The 13,311-nt window shown below is 36.1% G+C and overlaps 1 protein-coding gene across 3 annotated transcripts in view; it reads left to right on the top strand.

The window, feature by feature from the left end:
- Window positions 1–13,311, top strand: part of C9 (complement C9) — a 64,556-nt gene that overhangs the window by 37,740 nt on the left and 13,505 nt on the right. For all 3 annotated transcript variants that reach the window (XM_010607763.2, XM_010607764.3, XM_010607762.3), the window contains 4 exons: window positions 1,884–2,138; window positions 5,912–6,152; window positions 11,249–11,389; window positions 12,998–13,176. In XM_010607763.2, the coding sequence (XP_010606065.1) occupies window positions 1,884–2,138; window positions 5,912–6,152; window positions 11,249–11,389; window positions 12,998–13,176 (816 nt within the window). The remainder of the gene's footprint in view (window positions 1–1,883; window positions 2,139–5,911; window positions 6,153–11,248; window positions 11,390–12,997; window positions 13,177–13,311) is intronic.

Genomic DNA, 13,311 nt, shown 5'->3' with positions numbered 1-13,311 from the left:
AAAAAAAAAAAAAAAAAAAAAAAAATTAATATTAGTTACTACTACTAGCTGTTGTAGGCTCTGCATATTAAATGTAATATGTTTTCATTTAGTATCTCCTATGTGTTAGACATTTTACTAAGTGGTAAGACAATAGTAATGAACTGATAAGACGAATATGGTCCCTGAGTTTTTGGAGTTTGCTATCTAAATGTTTATTTGATAAGGAATTTTTAAGAAAAGTAGTTTTCTTTTTATTTTAAAAACCCACACAAGCTTTTAGCAATATATATATATTGTATTTTGGCAACCTATATTATATTTTAGCCATATATATAAAACTAAGAGAGGCCTCCCTAAAGAAGTGGTATTTAAACTAGGTCGAAATAGAAATAGGAATTAGCAAGGTCAAGTATGTTTTCTCTTGCATGTGTGAGTACACACAATGTTTGTGTTATGGAGTAACTGAGGGAAGAGAGTAACAGGACATTCCAGAAAGTAAAAGCAGAAGAAAATTGCCCTGTGATAAGAAGAAGCATGGGTTGTAGAAGACTGAAAGTTGGCTTCAAGCCTGATGCACAGTTGGGGAGAGAGGAACTTGGCGTGAGACTGGTATGAATTGTATCGTTGAGTCCGTAGGAGGGTGGGAGGATTCTAAGGAGAGAAGCAGCGATGGCTCGTTGTTCTTCCTTATTATTTTGGACATTTAATTAGAAAGTCATAAGATTTAAGGCCTATATACATTCCATTGGCAATTATGTTCCCCGTGCATAAAAACCACCCAGACCCTGCTCTTGAAAGCAATCTACGCCACTGACTGAAGAGACGGGGTCCCTTCTCCATTAATAGACAAGAGTTACATGGATACTAACAACCTACTCATTGTGTATTGGTCCATTTTCTGTTGCCAATAAAACAGTACCACAGAATGGGTGAACTAAAAAGAAAAGAGGTTCATGTTCATTGCCCTGGAGGCCCTGGGCTCTACCTTAATGACCTTATCTAACCCAATCTCCTCCCACCCACACACCCCATCCAATAGCCAAACACCCTAATGGAGTCAGATTAAGTTTCTACCACATAACTGCCAACATAGAAAATTTGGGAGACAAACTCAAACCACATCTAAGCGAGCCGTAGCACACTGATGCCTGTTTGTAGTCAAGTTGTAGTCAAGCTTTAATTAAAAGCTTTTAATTTTCAACTGGGTTATTTAGGTCATTATGAAAATTGTATATGGTTTAAATCTTTTTGTAAAACTTCAAGTGAAAAAAAGATATTATGCAAGGAAAAGTAAGTCTGCTGCTCTTTTGATTCCCACATATTTTCCCCTCTCAAGGCAAGCACTGTGGTATTTTGCTTACATTTCTAGTAATTTTTAATGCTTATACAAGCATTTTTTTGACCAATAAAAGTGTATACAGGTTAGAAGAACAATGTTTGAACAAGGCTTAACTCCTTGCCTTTATACTGAAGGTCATTTACATGTGTAAAATAGTTTAAATATTACATGGCCCATAAGCCTTCAGAGTTAGCTTTGCTCTTTTTTTGCTTTCTTTGTTTCATACAAATGGGAAGTGTACACTTTCCTATTTAGCAACTTGCTTCTTGATTGTTAATATGTTAACTCTTGAAAGCTTGCTATATTCTAAATCCTTCATGACCATTGCCTTGTTGAATCCTCATAGTGACCTTTGGGTGGAGAATGATGAGTACGCCTATTTTTCAGAACACAAGTCAGACGAAGCACAGAGTTATTGCACAGTGTCCTCAAAGTTACAGAACCCGCTGCTGAGCTCCAACAGCCTGTAGCATCTTCCTTCTTAATTTCTTTTCTGTACTTCCTTTCAGATAATAATTTGATTTTTATTTGTTTTTAACAACACTTTGTTCCACTCTTTTAGACCAAAGCTGATAAAAACCTCAGAACAGAATATTACGAAGAACAGATTCAAGCCTTCAAAGGTATCACCCAAGAACAAACATCAAGTTTTAACTTAGCTCTAAAATTTACACCCACTGAAGTAGATACAAGAAAAAAGGACAAAACTTCTCAGACAACAAACAATACAGAACAACAGAAGGCCCCAAATACTTTTCGATTTTCATATTCCAAAAATGAAACTTATCAAAAATTATTGTCATACTCTTCAAAGAAGGTAAGACTTTCAAACACTTGACATAAAGATCCAGATGTGATATATTTCAAGCTAAGCAAACCCACTCTTTTAGATATTTAGAGTAGATAAAGATCATATAAAAGATGAAAGCAAACAAGGTAACATCAAATCCTCAAGTAGGTAGCTAAGACACCAGAAAGGATAACATAACTAGGGAGGATACTGATGGTAACTTGGATGGTAGAGAGTCAAATGGCAGTACTGAGTGAGGGCTGTGTGCGAAGAATTCAGAGCATACTTTTCAAGTGGCCATTCAGTTTATACACTAATCACGACTACAGTGAAGAATTATACTGAGGGATTGAGAATTCATAGCAATGCCTCAGAATAATGATTATTATGTAATTGCCTTATATGAGTATAAACACTGTCATCCACCCAAAGTGTTCAGTTGGAAATCTTTTAAATCATTCAATAAATATTTAGCTGTATACTTAGTTATGTGGCCAGACACCATCCTAGGTACTTAGAATACTTTTGCGACTCAAGCTGATGATTCTTGTCCTCATGCAGCTAAAAGCCCAAAGGACACAACCCAAAAGGATAAATATATTAAGAAAAAGGGAATCTAAATAGTATTTAAAAAGTGATAGGGAAGGCAGGGACAAGGGGAAAAAATGAGAACCAAGACTTGTCATGTAAAGGTACAAGATCCCGATAATGAATGTAACTGTACTGTATACCTAGAATGTACTAATAAATTCAATAAAAAGAAAAGGAAAGAAAGTGATTAGTGGTACAGAAAAAGGAAAAGAAGAAGTACATTGGAGAAATCAGGAATGCCTGAGAGGTGCCTGACAGATGAGATCTGAGCAAAAATTCAAAAGCAAGGAAATGACTAAGCAGTTAGATTTAGAATGATGTTCTGAAAGAAGGAACTGTTATGTGAGCTAGAAAAATACAGATATGATAGCTCAGATTGAGTTGGTAGGAGAAAAGATTTGAGAGGGTACCTGAATCAGGTCACAAAGAACCTAAAAGCCCATTGTGCAGGCAGACTTGTTCTCTGAGTGACATGTGAGGTCACTGGAGGATTTCAATCTGATCATGAATATTCGGATTTATGTTTAAAATGATTATGATGGTCATATGAAATGATATGATGGTCATATGATGAAATGATTATGATGGGATATGGGTGCCAAGAGAAAAGATGAGGAGGCTTATTAAAAGCTGCTGTAGGAACCCAGTAGGAGATAGTGGTCGTTAAGACACAACAGTTACAGAGTCAAACAGGACTCTAGGTTTGAAGCTTAGCAACTAAGAGGATGGAATTACTGATGGAGAAAATCTGGTGAGTAGATTTAGAGAGGAAGACCAGAAGTGAATTTAGGTGTGAAATGTCTACTAGGTATTCAGTTAATGATGCCAAATAGGAAAGTATGATCCTGGAGTTTGGGAAAGAGATTTGGGTTTGGGCTGTAAATGTGAGAGTTGTTGACATATACTTGGTGCTTAAAGTCTAGGGGTTTGGTGAGGCCATCAAAAGTTAGATTACAGGGCTGGGGATTTTGCTGAGTTGTGCCACTGCCTAACACAAGCTCAAAGTCCCAAGTTCAATCCCTGGTACCAAAAAAAAAAGAGAGAGAGAGAGAGGAGGAATCAGCAAAGAAAGTGACCAGCACAGTGCCCTAAAGTCTTGCTACAATGTGGTCCAAGGATCAGCAATATCTACACCACTGAGAATCTATAACCTCAGGTTCTAACACAGATTTAAGTCAAAATTGCATCATTATGAGGTTATCTCTAGCTGACTTGTCCACATTTTATAGTTTGAGAAGCATTGTCCTACAAGGCAAGAAAAGGAACTCTATTTAGGAGAGGGGAAAGATGAACTGCGCTAAATATGCTAATATGTCAAAGAGAAGGATGGTAATTACTGGTCTCAGGATTATGAAGGTCATTGGTGACCTTAACAAGAGTGTTTTCTTAGTGAGGACAACAGCATTATTGAATTAGATTTAAGAGAAACTGTTAAGAGAGGAATTGGAAGTATAGAAAATTTTTTTAAGGAATTATGCTTTTAACAAGGACAAGAATATGAGTTGCAAATAGTCAAACTAGTGAAGACAAGAGAATGCTTTTCATTATATCAAGATGGAAGAAATAGTGTATTTGGATGGAAATGCTCTAAGACCTACCATTGAAATAAATGGAACTGAAGAACAATACACGTCAGTCCAGCTCCAAATTCCAAAATACACTTACTTGTTTTCACAACAATAAAAATGAATCAAAATACACTTTCTGGATTTTTGCAATTCCACTGAGGATTATTAGGTAAGTCAGAAGATAGAGAGCTCATTTACCTTGTAATAGATGGAGTAAATTCCTATAAGATTCTTGTTAGAGGCTGATTCACCACTAGTACCTAAATTTAAATTGTGTGAACGATGTGCTCCCAGGACACACAAAGTTTGGTGTGATGTCCACATACGCTAAGATGTAGCTTTTAGAAAGAGATCAAATCACCATATATTAACCATGGAGATAGCAAGAGAAGCCCAAAAGATCAATCTTCACAAACATGGGTGTCAGTTGTAGTCTAGTTTTCCTTGGACCGGGCTGATACATGGGCTCAAATGGTTCACTGTCACAGTTTTCTTTTGGACACCCATGCCATCACCCTGGCCCTGGGAACATTTAGCTGCGGGGTTAAATTGGCTTGAGATTCATGTTTTAAAATACTCTCTGTCTGATCTTTCTCATTAAAGATCTCAAGGGTATAGCAGAAGCAATGGGGAGATCACAGACCTAAACTTGTAGTAAAGTTTGTGCCCTAAAATATTTGTATGATTTGGGACAAATAACTTGATGTGTTAGGGTCAGAGTTTTTTTCATCCTTAGAATAAGGAGATTTGACCTTATATATAATATATTCTTCCATCGTTAATATTTAAGAAATCATCTGGGTGAGCTAAAATTTCCACATAATAAAATGAAAAGATTTTAAATGTTTTGATTTATCATATACACCTTTGTAGTGAAAAAGAAGATTCAGATTATTTATCTCCAACCCAAGAAAATTCTATCATGCTTTTCACAGTCAATTAGCTACCAACTGATAGGCAGCCACTGACCAGATTTCTCTGACTATATCTGTTTTTTCCTGTTTGAGAACTTCATTAAATGGAATTAGATAGTACACATTTCCCATGTACAACTTCTTTCACTCAGCACAATATATTTGAGATGTATCTATGTTGTTGCATGTATCTGTAGTTTGTTCTCGGTAGTTTGTTCTTTTCAATTGTGAACGGACCTCAATTTGCTGATCAGCTCACCTGTTGATGAGCATTTGTGCTGTTCCCAATTTTACACTATTCCAACAAATGCTGCTATGACATTCTCACGCAGGTCTTCTGTGGACATGTTCCTATTTTTCTCTTTTTTTTTTCTTTTTTATTGAGTTTATTGGTACTATTATTTTTAAGTGAATAAGAGTAGAATTGCTGGTCAAAGAATCGATGTATGTTTAACTGTTTGAGAAACTGCTGGACAGGTCTTCAAAGTGGCTGTATTATTTTACACTCCGACCAGTGTAAAACTTTCTGTTTGAGAGGTCCAGTTGGTGCACATCCTTGTCAGCAGTTCATACTGAGCATATTTAAGTTCATCCTCCAAAGTGGAATAAAGTAGTATCCCATGATCACTACTAAAATATTATTACTGTGAGTACTTTAGATTTTATGTTTTGTTTAAAATAATATTGCTAAAACTCATTTCTCTTCTTCACCTGCTCTACAACAAAGGAAAAAATTTTTCTGCGTGTGAAAGGAGAAATTCAGCTGGGCAGATTTGTGATGAGAACCCGGGACGTCATGCTGACAACAACATTCTTGGAGGATATAAGAGCTCTGCCAGCTACTTATGAAAAGGGAGAATATTTTGCATTTTTGGAAATGTATGGAACCCACTTCAGTAGTTCTGGGTCCCTAGGAGGACTGTATGAACTAATATATGTTTTGGATAAAGCTGCCATGAAAAAGTATGGTATGTCTACAAAAAGAATTCTAACTCCAAAAGCTGTTTTAACTAAACAGTATTCCTGTAATCTCTTTGAATAGTTAAAGTCTTTAGAGTAAAGGGCCAGTAGCATCTGATCGTTTAAGAGAACTCTCTTCTTCCCTTTGGTGCCTACAATCCTATCAGAGAGCAGACTGATTTTTATGTCTACTAAGCTGACTTGCTCCTATACTATTCGGTGGTGTTACTGATGGATGTGCCGTATTGTATTATAATATATATTATATAAGGTGCTGCTTACAGTGAAATATAATTTAAAAGGTGAAGAAGGTATAATAAACATAATTTGCATAACCTATTTCTTAATCAGTATAGACTGATTTGACATATGTATCATGATTATCTTCTAAAATATTATTCACTATTAAAGAAAATTCTAAAATTCTAGATTTTCTTTTAGAAGGGAGGGAAAAGGGAATGTTACATAAGTCTAACATTGTAAAGCAAGGTTGGAATATTAATTTTACTTCAATGTTAATTTTTCCATCATATAGTGGAGATTGAATGGGGTCCACATTGGCGAGGTTTCTTGCTACACTTGAATCATGGAGAATAGGGCTGTTGCTGACCATCAATGTGTGTGTGAGAACTGGAGAGGTCTCTGTCCTATACTGTCACTACCTTGTCCTACAGTGTTATCTGAGCCTTTAAGAATAAAGTAGATCATCTAGTCATGCTGGTTTGCACCAACCACTTGACTCACTTGTCACCAGGAGTTTGAGGTCAACATGGATAACATAGCAAAGTTCTGCCACCTCAACAAACAAAACAGAACAAGTGGATGCAAAGTGGTCATGTTAGTAAGTTTTATCATTTATTTTGTGAGTGATTATGTCTGGTTATGATAATCCTCAAGGACGCAATAGATAACAGCATTTCTCCTCTCCACATTGCAATTACTCGGTGTCTCTTAGGGATGAAAGTGTTGCTCAAAGCCACTTCATCATTCCTACCGGGCAATGTGTCAACTGATGGGTTAAATGTCAAGTGTCAAGTGATGAGTGGCGTGTGAATGTGATCTCACAGCCTGACACTCCCCATAGTGAGTAAACACTGATGGATGAAAAACATGAGAAAAATCTGAGCCAACCACTGTGATACCTCTGTCTGGTCAAGGGAGTTAGAAGCCTTCCCAGGAGTAGTGGGATATGAAATTGTTTGATTTCTACTGCTGCTCAGGGCCACATCCAAAACATAGTAAGAGTGAGGGCTCTATGACCCTCACTTGATAGTCTATTTTAACAGAGATGTCATACATGGAAGAGCACAAGAAAACTGTCTTCAGCAACTTGAAGACAAATGCTTAAGAAGGATGATCAAGACACAAAGACCCCTCCATTCCAGGAGTTGCTTTGATCTAAAAGCTTCATATGCTGAGAACTTTAATTCTGAACACCTCCTAGCTAACCACTTAAATCTACAATACTTACTTCTGACCTTAATGAACAAGGAAGGATCTTTGGGTCTGTATGAGTTCCTTTGAAGAAGAAGGAACCATGCAGTGCCAATCCCTGAGAAGTAAGCCATGTCCTCAACCTCAGTTGGGATGTCTGGATATGGAAGAGCTGAGGCAGGGGATCAAAGCCCTTTGGAGAAACTTATTTTTCACCCTCATCCTCTTCATTTTTTCAGGAGCCTTGCCACCATTTGTTCTTGTTTGAATCCTCATGCTTCATAGGGATAAGATTGGAATACTAGAATTCTGTGCTTTAATTCTCTCAGGATGAGACCTAGAAGGGAAATAGTTGCCTCAATTGGAATTTCTGTTTTTAGTTTTCGATGAATCTCCATACTGATTTCCAAAGTTGGCTGTACTAGCTTACATTCCCACTAACAATGTAAAAGGTTCATTTTTCCCTGTAGTCTCACCATTTGTTTTGTTGTTGTTTTTGTTGTTGTTGTTGTACCAGGGATCAAACTCAGGACCTTGGGCTTACAAGGCAGACAGTGGCACCACTGAGCTAAATCCATTCATTCCTGTTTGATTTCTTGATGATGGCCAGTATTTCTTGAATAAAATGAAATCTTAGTGTTTATTTAATGTGAATTTCTCTAATGCCCAGAGATATTGAACATTTTTTCATGTACTCACTGGCCATTTGTGCTTCATCTTCTAAGAAGAGTCTATTTTAGCTTCTCATTTTGGGGGGGTCTAATTTTTTGAGATTCTTATATATTCTAGACATTATCCCTCTCTCTAGGGTACAGCTGGCAAATATTTTTCCAGTTGTGTAGATTGTCTTTTCACTCTGTCTGTGGTTTCCTTTTCTGCACAGATGATTTTTAATTTAATAAAATTACATTTGTTGATTTGTGGAGCAATTGAGACTCTTCTTAAAGATATTGTGAATGATATTATTTTCCTAATTTCTTTCTCAGTGGGTTCTTTACTGAGGCGCAGGAATGCTGTTGGTTTTGTTTGCTGATTTTGAATCCTGCTGCCTTGCTGAATTGGTTTATTAGTCTAGGAGTCTTTTGGTGGAATTTTTTTGGACCTTTCATGTGAAGGATCATGTCATCTGCAAATAAGGATACTTTGACTTCTTCCTTACCTGTGCTTATTCTTTTATTTCTTTATCTTGCCTGATTTGTCTGACTAATATCTTGAATACTATATTGAATAGAGTGTAAAAATGGATATTCCTATTTTGTTCCTGATTTTAGAGGAAAAGTTTTCCATTTTTGCGCATATAATATGATGTTGGCAGGAGATTTGCCATAAGTGACTTTTATCCGATTGAGATAAGGTCCATCTATTCTTATCTTCTTCAGGGCTTTTTATCATGAATGGACCCTGGATTTTTCAAGGACTTTTTCTACGTTTATTAAGATGATCATGTGATTTTTGTCCTTGCTTATGTTTATGTGATGTGCATACATTGATTTGCATATGTTCTAACCAACTGAGCTAACTGGCAAGCTATTGATTTGCATATGTTGAACCACCCTTGAATCCCTGAGATAAAGCCTAGTTGGTCATGATGTGTGATTTTTTAATTGATATGATGTATACTCTTTGCCCATATTGTGCTGAAGAGTTTTTCATCAATATTCATTAAAGAGTTTGGCCTATAGTTATCTTTTTTTTTTTTTTTTTTTTTTTAGTTAAGTTCTTGTCTCGTTTTAGAATCAAGGTAATGCTAGTTTCCAGGAATGACTTTGTAGTACTCCATCCCTTTCAAATTCATTAAAGAATTTGAGGTATTTTGGCATTAGATCCCTCTTGAAGTTCTTATAGAAGTCAGTGGTGAATCCATCAGGTTTGGTGCTGTTTTTGTTGGTAGTTTTTTGTTTGTTTTACTTCCTCAATTTCATTGCCTATTATGGGATTGCTTGGGATTTTTATACATTCTTAGTTCACTTTTGGTAATTCATATATATCTAGAAATCTATCATTTCTTCTGGATTCTTCAATTGACTGGAGTACAAGTTTTTGAAGTAGTTACTAAGAATCTGGATTTTGCCAGTATCTATTGTGATTTTCCCTGTTTTGCTTCTAATTTCATTGATATGTGTCTTTTCTTGCCTTCTTTTGTTAAGATTGGCTAAGGGTTTGCCTATTTTTGTGTAGTCTTTTGAAGAAACATTTCTTCAATTGACTTTGTTTTGTTTTGTTTTGTTTTTTTATTTTTGGTTTTTTTGAGACAGGGTCTCACTATGTAGTTGAGACTGACCTGGAACTCACTATGTAGCCCAGGCTGGTCTCAAACTCACAGCGATCCTCCTGCCTCACCCTCCCAAGTGCTGCGATTATAGGCATGCGCCACCACAACCGCCTTGACTGATTCTTTGTATTTTTGTCTCTATTTCATTAATTTCTTCTCTGGTCTTCGTAATAACCTTCCTTATACTAGCTGTGAATTTGGATTTTACTTTTTCTATAGGATCTTGAGGTGCATCACTAGGCTTCTTATTTGGGCTCACTTTGTCTTCTGAACTTCCCTATGAGGACCATTTTCATTGTAGCCCTTATGTACTGGTATATTGTACCAGCATTATCATTTGATTCTAGGAACTGTCTAAATTCTTCCCAGATTTCTTTAAGAGAGTATTTTTTAATCTCTTTGAGTTTCCATAATTTCTGTGGTTTCCTTTTCCACTGATTTCTAGTTTCATTGCACTATAACCTGATAATATGCATGGAGTAATTCTGATTCTTTTTTATTTATTTAAGCATATTTTATTGCCTATTTTGAAGGAAATTCCATGTGCTGAGATAAGAATGCATAATCTCTTGTTTGATGGAACTCTCTAGATACCTGTGACATCCGTGTGTTTGAAGGTACTGTTCAACTCTGATGTTTCTTTGTTGATCAATGTGTGGTATTGAGGTGTCCCACTAAAATTGTGTTGTTGTTTATCTGATCTTTTACTCCAGGCTCTAGTGTTTGTTTAATGAAGTTGGGTGTGCTGATATTCAGTGCATGTATATTTATAATTGTTATCTCTTCCCATTGAGTTATTATCAGGCAGTAAGTAATGATCTTTTTTGTTTCTTCTTGTCAGTTTCGCCTGAAGTCTACTTTGTCTGAAAATAGGATAGGTGATTTTCTTGTTTTGGGGTTCCCATTGATTAGAACATTGTTTCCCACCCTTTGATCTTTAGTATATGAATTTCTTTTTTGGATTAAATGTGTTTCTTATATACAGAATACCACCTGCTTTTATTTTTTGATCGAGTCTGCCAATCTGTGACTTTTAATTAGAGAATTGAGAAAATCACACTGAGAGTTATTACTCAAAGTTACTGGCTTATTCTTGTCATTGTATTATTTTGCTGTTGCTACTTATGTATGTCGGTCCACTTCTGTAATATTAGAGATAAAGACTTTACTATGATCATGTTAAGCCAGCCCATGTCCTTTTAAAGCAAGTAACAAATTTAATCTATAGCGGAGGTTACTATATTCAATGCAAAGACAAAACAGGGACGATAGAACCTTGTGTTTGAGTTCTGTAATAATATCTATGAATATGTATTTTTTACAAAATAGTAAAATTGGAATTCATTTGTGTTCTTGACAGATATTATTTAACAATTTTTAAATAAATATGTAAAACAGGTTTTGAATTACACGATATAAAGAGATGCCTCGGATATAATCTGGACTTGTCTATGAGCATCACTGGGATCACTGCTGAACCTGATCTTACAGCACAATTAAACTACAGTAACTGTGCGAAAAGGGGTGAAGGTAAAGTGGGTAAGTATAATCCCTAACTTACAAAGTTGAAAATGTGGGGGACAGATGCCAAGGAACGATGCCCTCTCACAACCTCCCTCATCAATCTCTACCCTCTTTCTTTAGAAACACTTTAAGTCCTGACGAACTATTTTAACTTTGCAGTGGTTTCTGAACTGTGAAAAACACAAGTGACCCATGGATATGTACTTGTCAACGTCTCCACTGAGCAAGCTGTGCGGTTCCAGCTTTAGGAGATGTCACTTATACTCTTCTCATTGTAGATCTGTGTATTTATTATGGCATTGGTGGAAGGACAAGTTTATCTTGAAAACATATCTTGATATTAATACAGGTTTCAAGTGGGACTGTTAAAGTGTTACATGCATCTATTAACAAAGGCGAGGGCAAAGCCAAAAAATAAATAAATAAATAAAAGGAAGGCCAACGCCATCTGCCCAATTCCAAGTTTCCACTGAACTGCCAATTCCTAATCCTTCCTTCCTTTCAAGTCAGTTCATAAGCTTTGTAAAATTACAAGTATCTTTGGTATAAATCTTCCGTTATCAACCTTTACCAGATTTTCAACCTTGAGGAAGACCTGGAGTTCTCAACTCTTACTCTAATCTTAAATACCTGAGGGCATTTTTGTTTCTTTTCTTTTCTTTTTTTTTTTTTTTTTTTTTTTTTTTTTTTTTGGTTTTTTGTGAGACTGACCTGGAACTCACTATGTAGCCTAGGCTCGTCTCGAACTCACAGCAATCCTCCTGCCTCAGCCTCCTGAGTGCTGGGCTTACAGGAGTGCACCACCATGACTGGCAACCTGAGGGCATTTTAAAAATACACATACTTGAAACTCATTTTAAAGACCAACTAACAGTGAGGAGTCTAGAGAAGGGAAAGCCTGACGTTGTTAAAACCATGTCAACTTCTGACTTCTGGTCATGACTGGAAGCCACTGGTGAAGTGACAAAAGCCTGAACTTGTCATAATTTCCGTTCTTGCCCCATAAGTGCATAATCTTCGGTAGTCACTACATTTCTCTAAGATCTCAAATTTCTCATCCATAAAAATGAGGAATGATAAACAAAAACAGCTTGGAATTTGCAGTCCTAAAATTTGACATCTCAATGAGTCATAAAGCTTTAGAAAAGTGTTTCAATCTGGAGAGAGACTGAGGGAAGATGGGTAGAAATTTGGGATGGAAAGAAATTTTACTTTTCACATAATTGTTTTGGGCACTTTAATTTTTGTGTAGTATTTTGCAATAGTTTATAGCAAAATACAATTTGTATAGACAAAATACAATTATGAAGGTAAGTTTGCAACAAAAATATATAGTATATCCAAAGCCATGTAAAGTTCCCATGTGTGTGTTTATATGATTATCTGTGAATTATCAGTGTAGCCTTTTTATTTAACAAAAGAAAGGTAATGGAAGTGTGTAAGTGAGTACTAATAAAAATTTCCCCTATACATCTGGGGGAATTACTTTTATAAGTAATTTTACAACTACAGTTCAATACATTTACCAGGCTATATTGAAAGAGCTCCATACATGTTTATTAAATATTATCTTAATGACTGACCGCAGAACTACAAGAGCTTGTCTTTAACTCCTCTTTCCAGTAAATATCAACCGGGATCAGCTCATTGATGATGTTATTTCACTCATAAGAGGAGGAACCAATCAGTATGCCTTGCAACTGAAGGAAAAGCTTCTCAAAGGACCCAAGACAATTGATGTGACTGACTTTGTAAATTGGGCCACTTCCTTAAGCCAAGCACCAGTGCTTATGAGTCAGAAAGTAAGTAATGCTCATTTTAAAATAGAAGGTCATATCATTTTCATATGAACAGGTGACAGATCTGACAGAGAAGTCAGCATTCAAATACACTCCCATCTCATCCCAGAATGCACCGTGGCCAAGAAGAAAGGCACA

This window comes from Fukomys damarensis, unplaced genomic scaffold (genome assembly GCF_012274545.1).
Source record: "Fukomys damarensis isolate Sample0158 unplaced genomic scaffold, DMR_v1.0_HiC HiC_scaffold_1, whole genome shotgun sequence".
NCBI lineage: Eukaryota > Metazoa > Chordata > Mammalia > Rodentia > Bathyergidae > Fukomys > Fukomys damarensis.
This window is presented reverse-complemented; position numbering and strand designations above follow the sequence as displayed.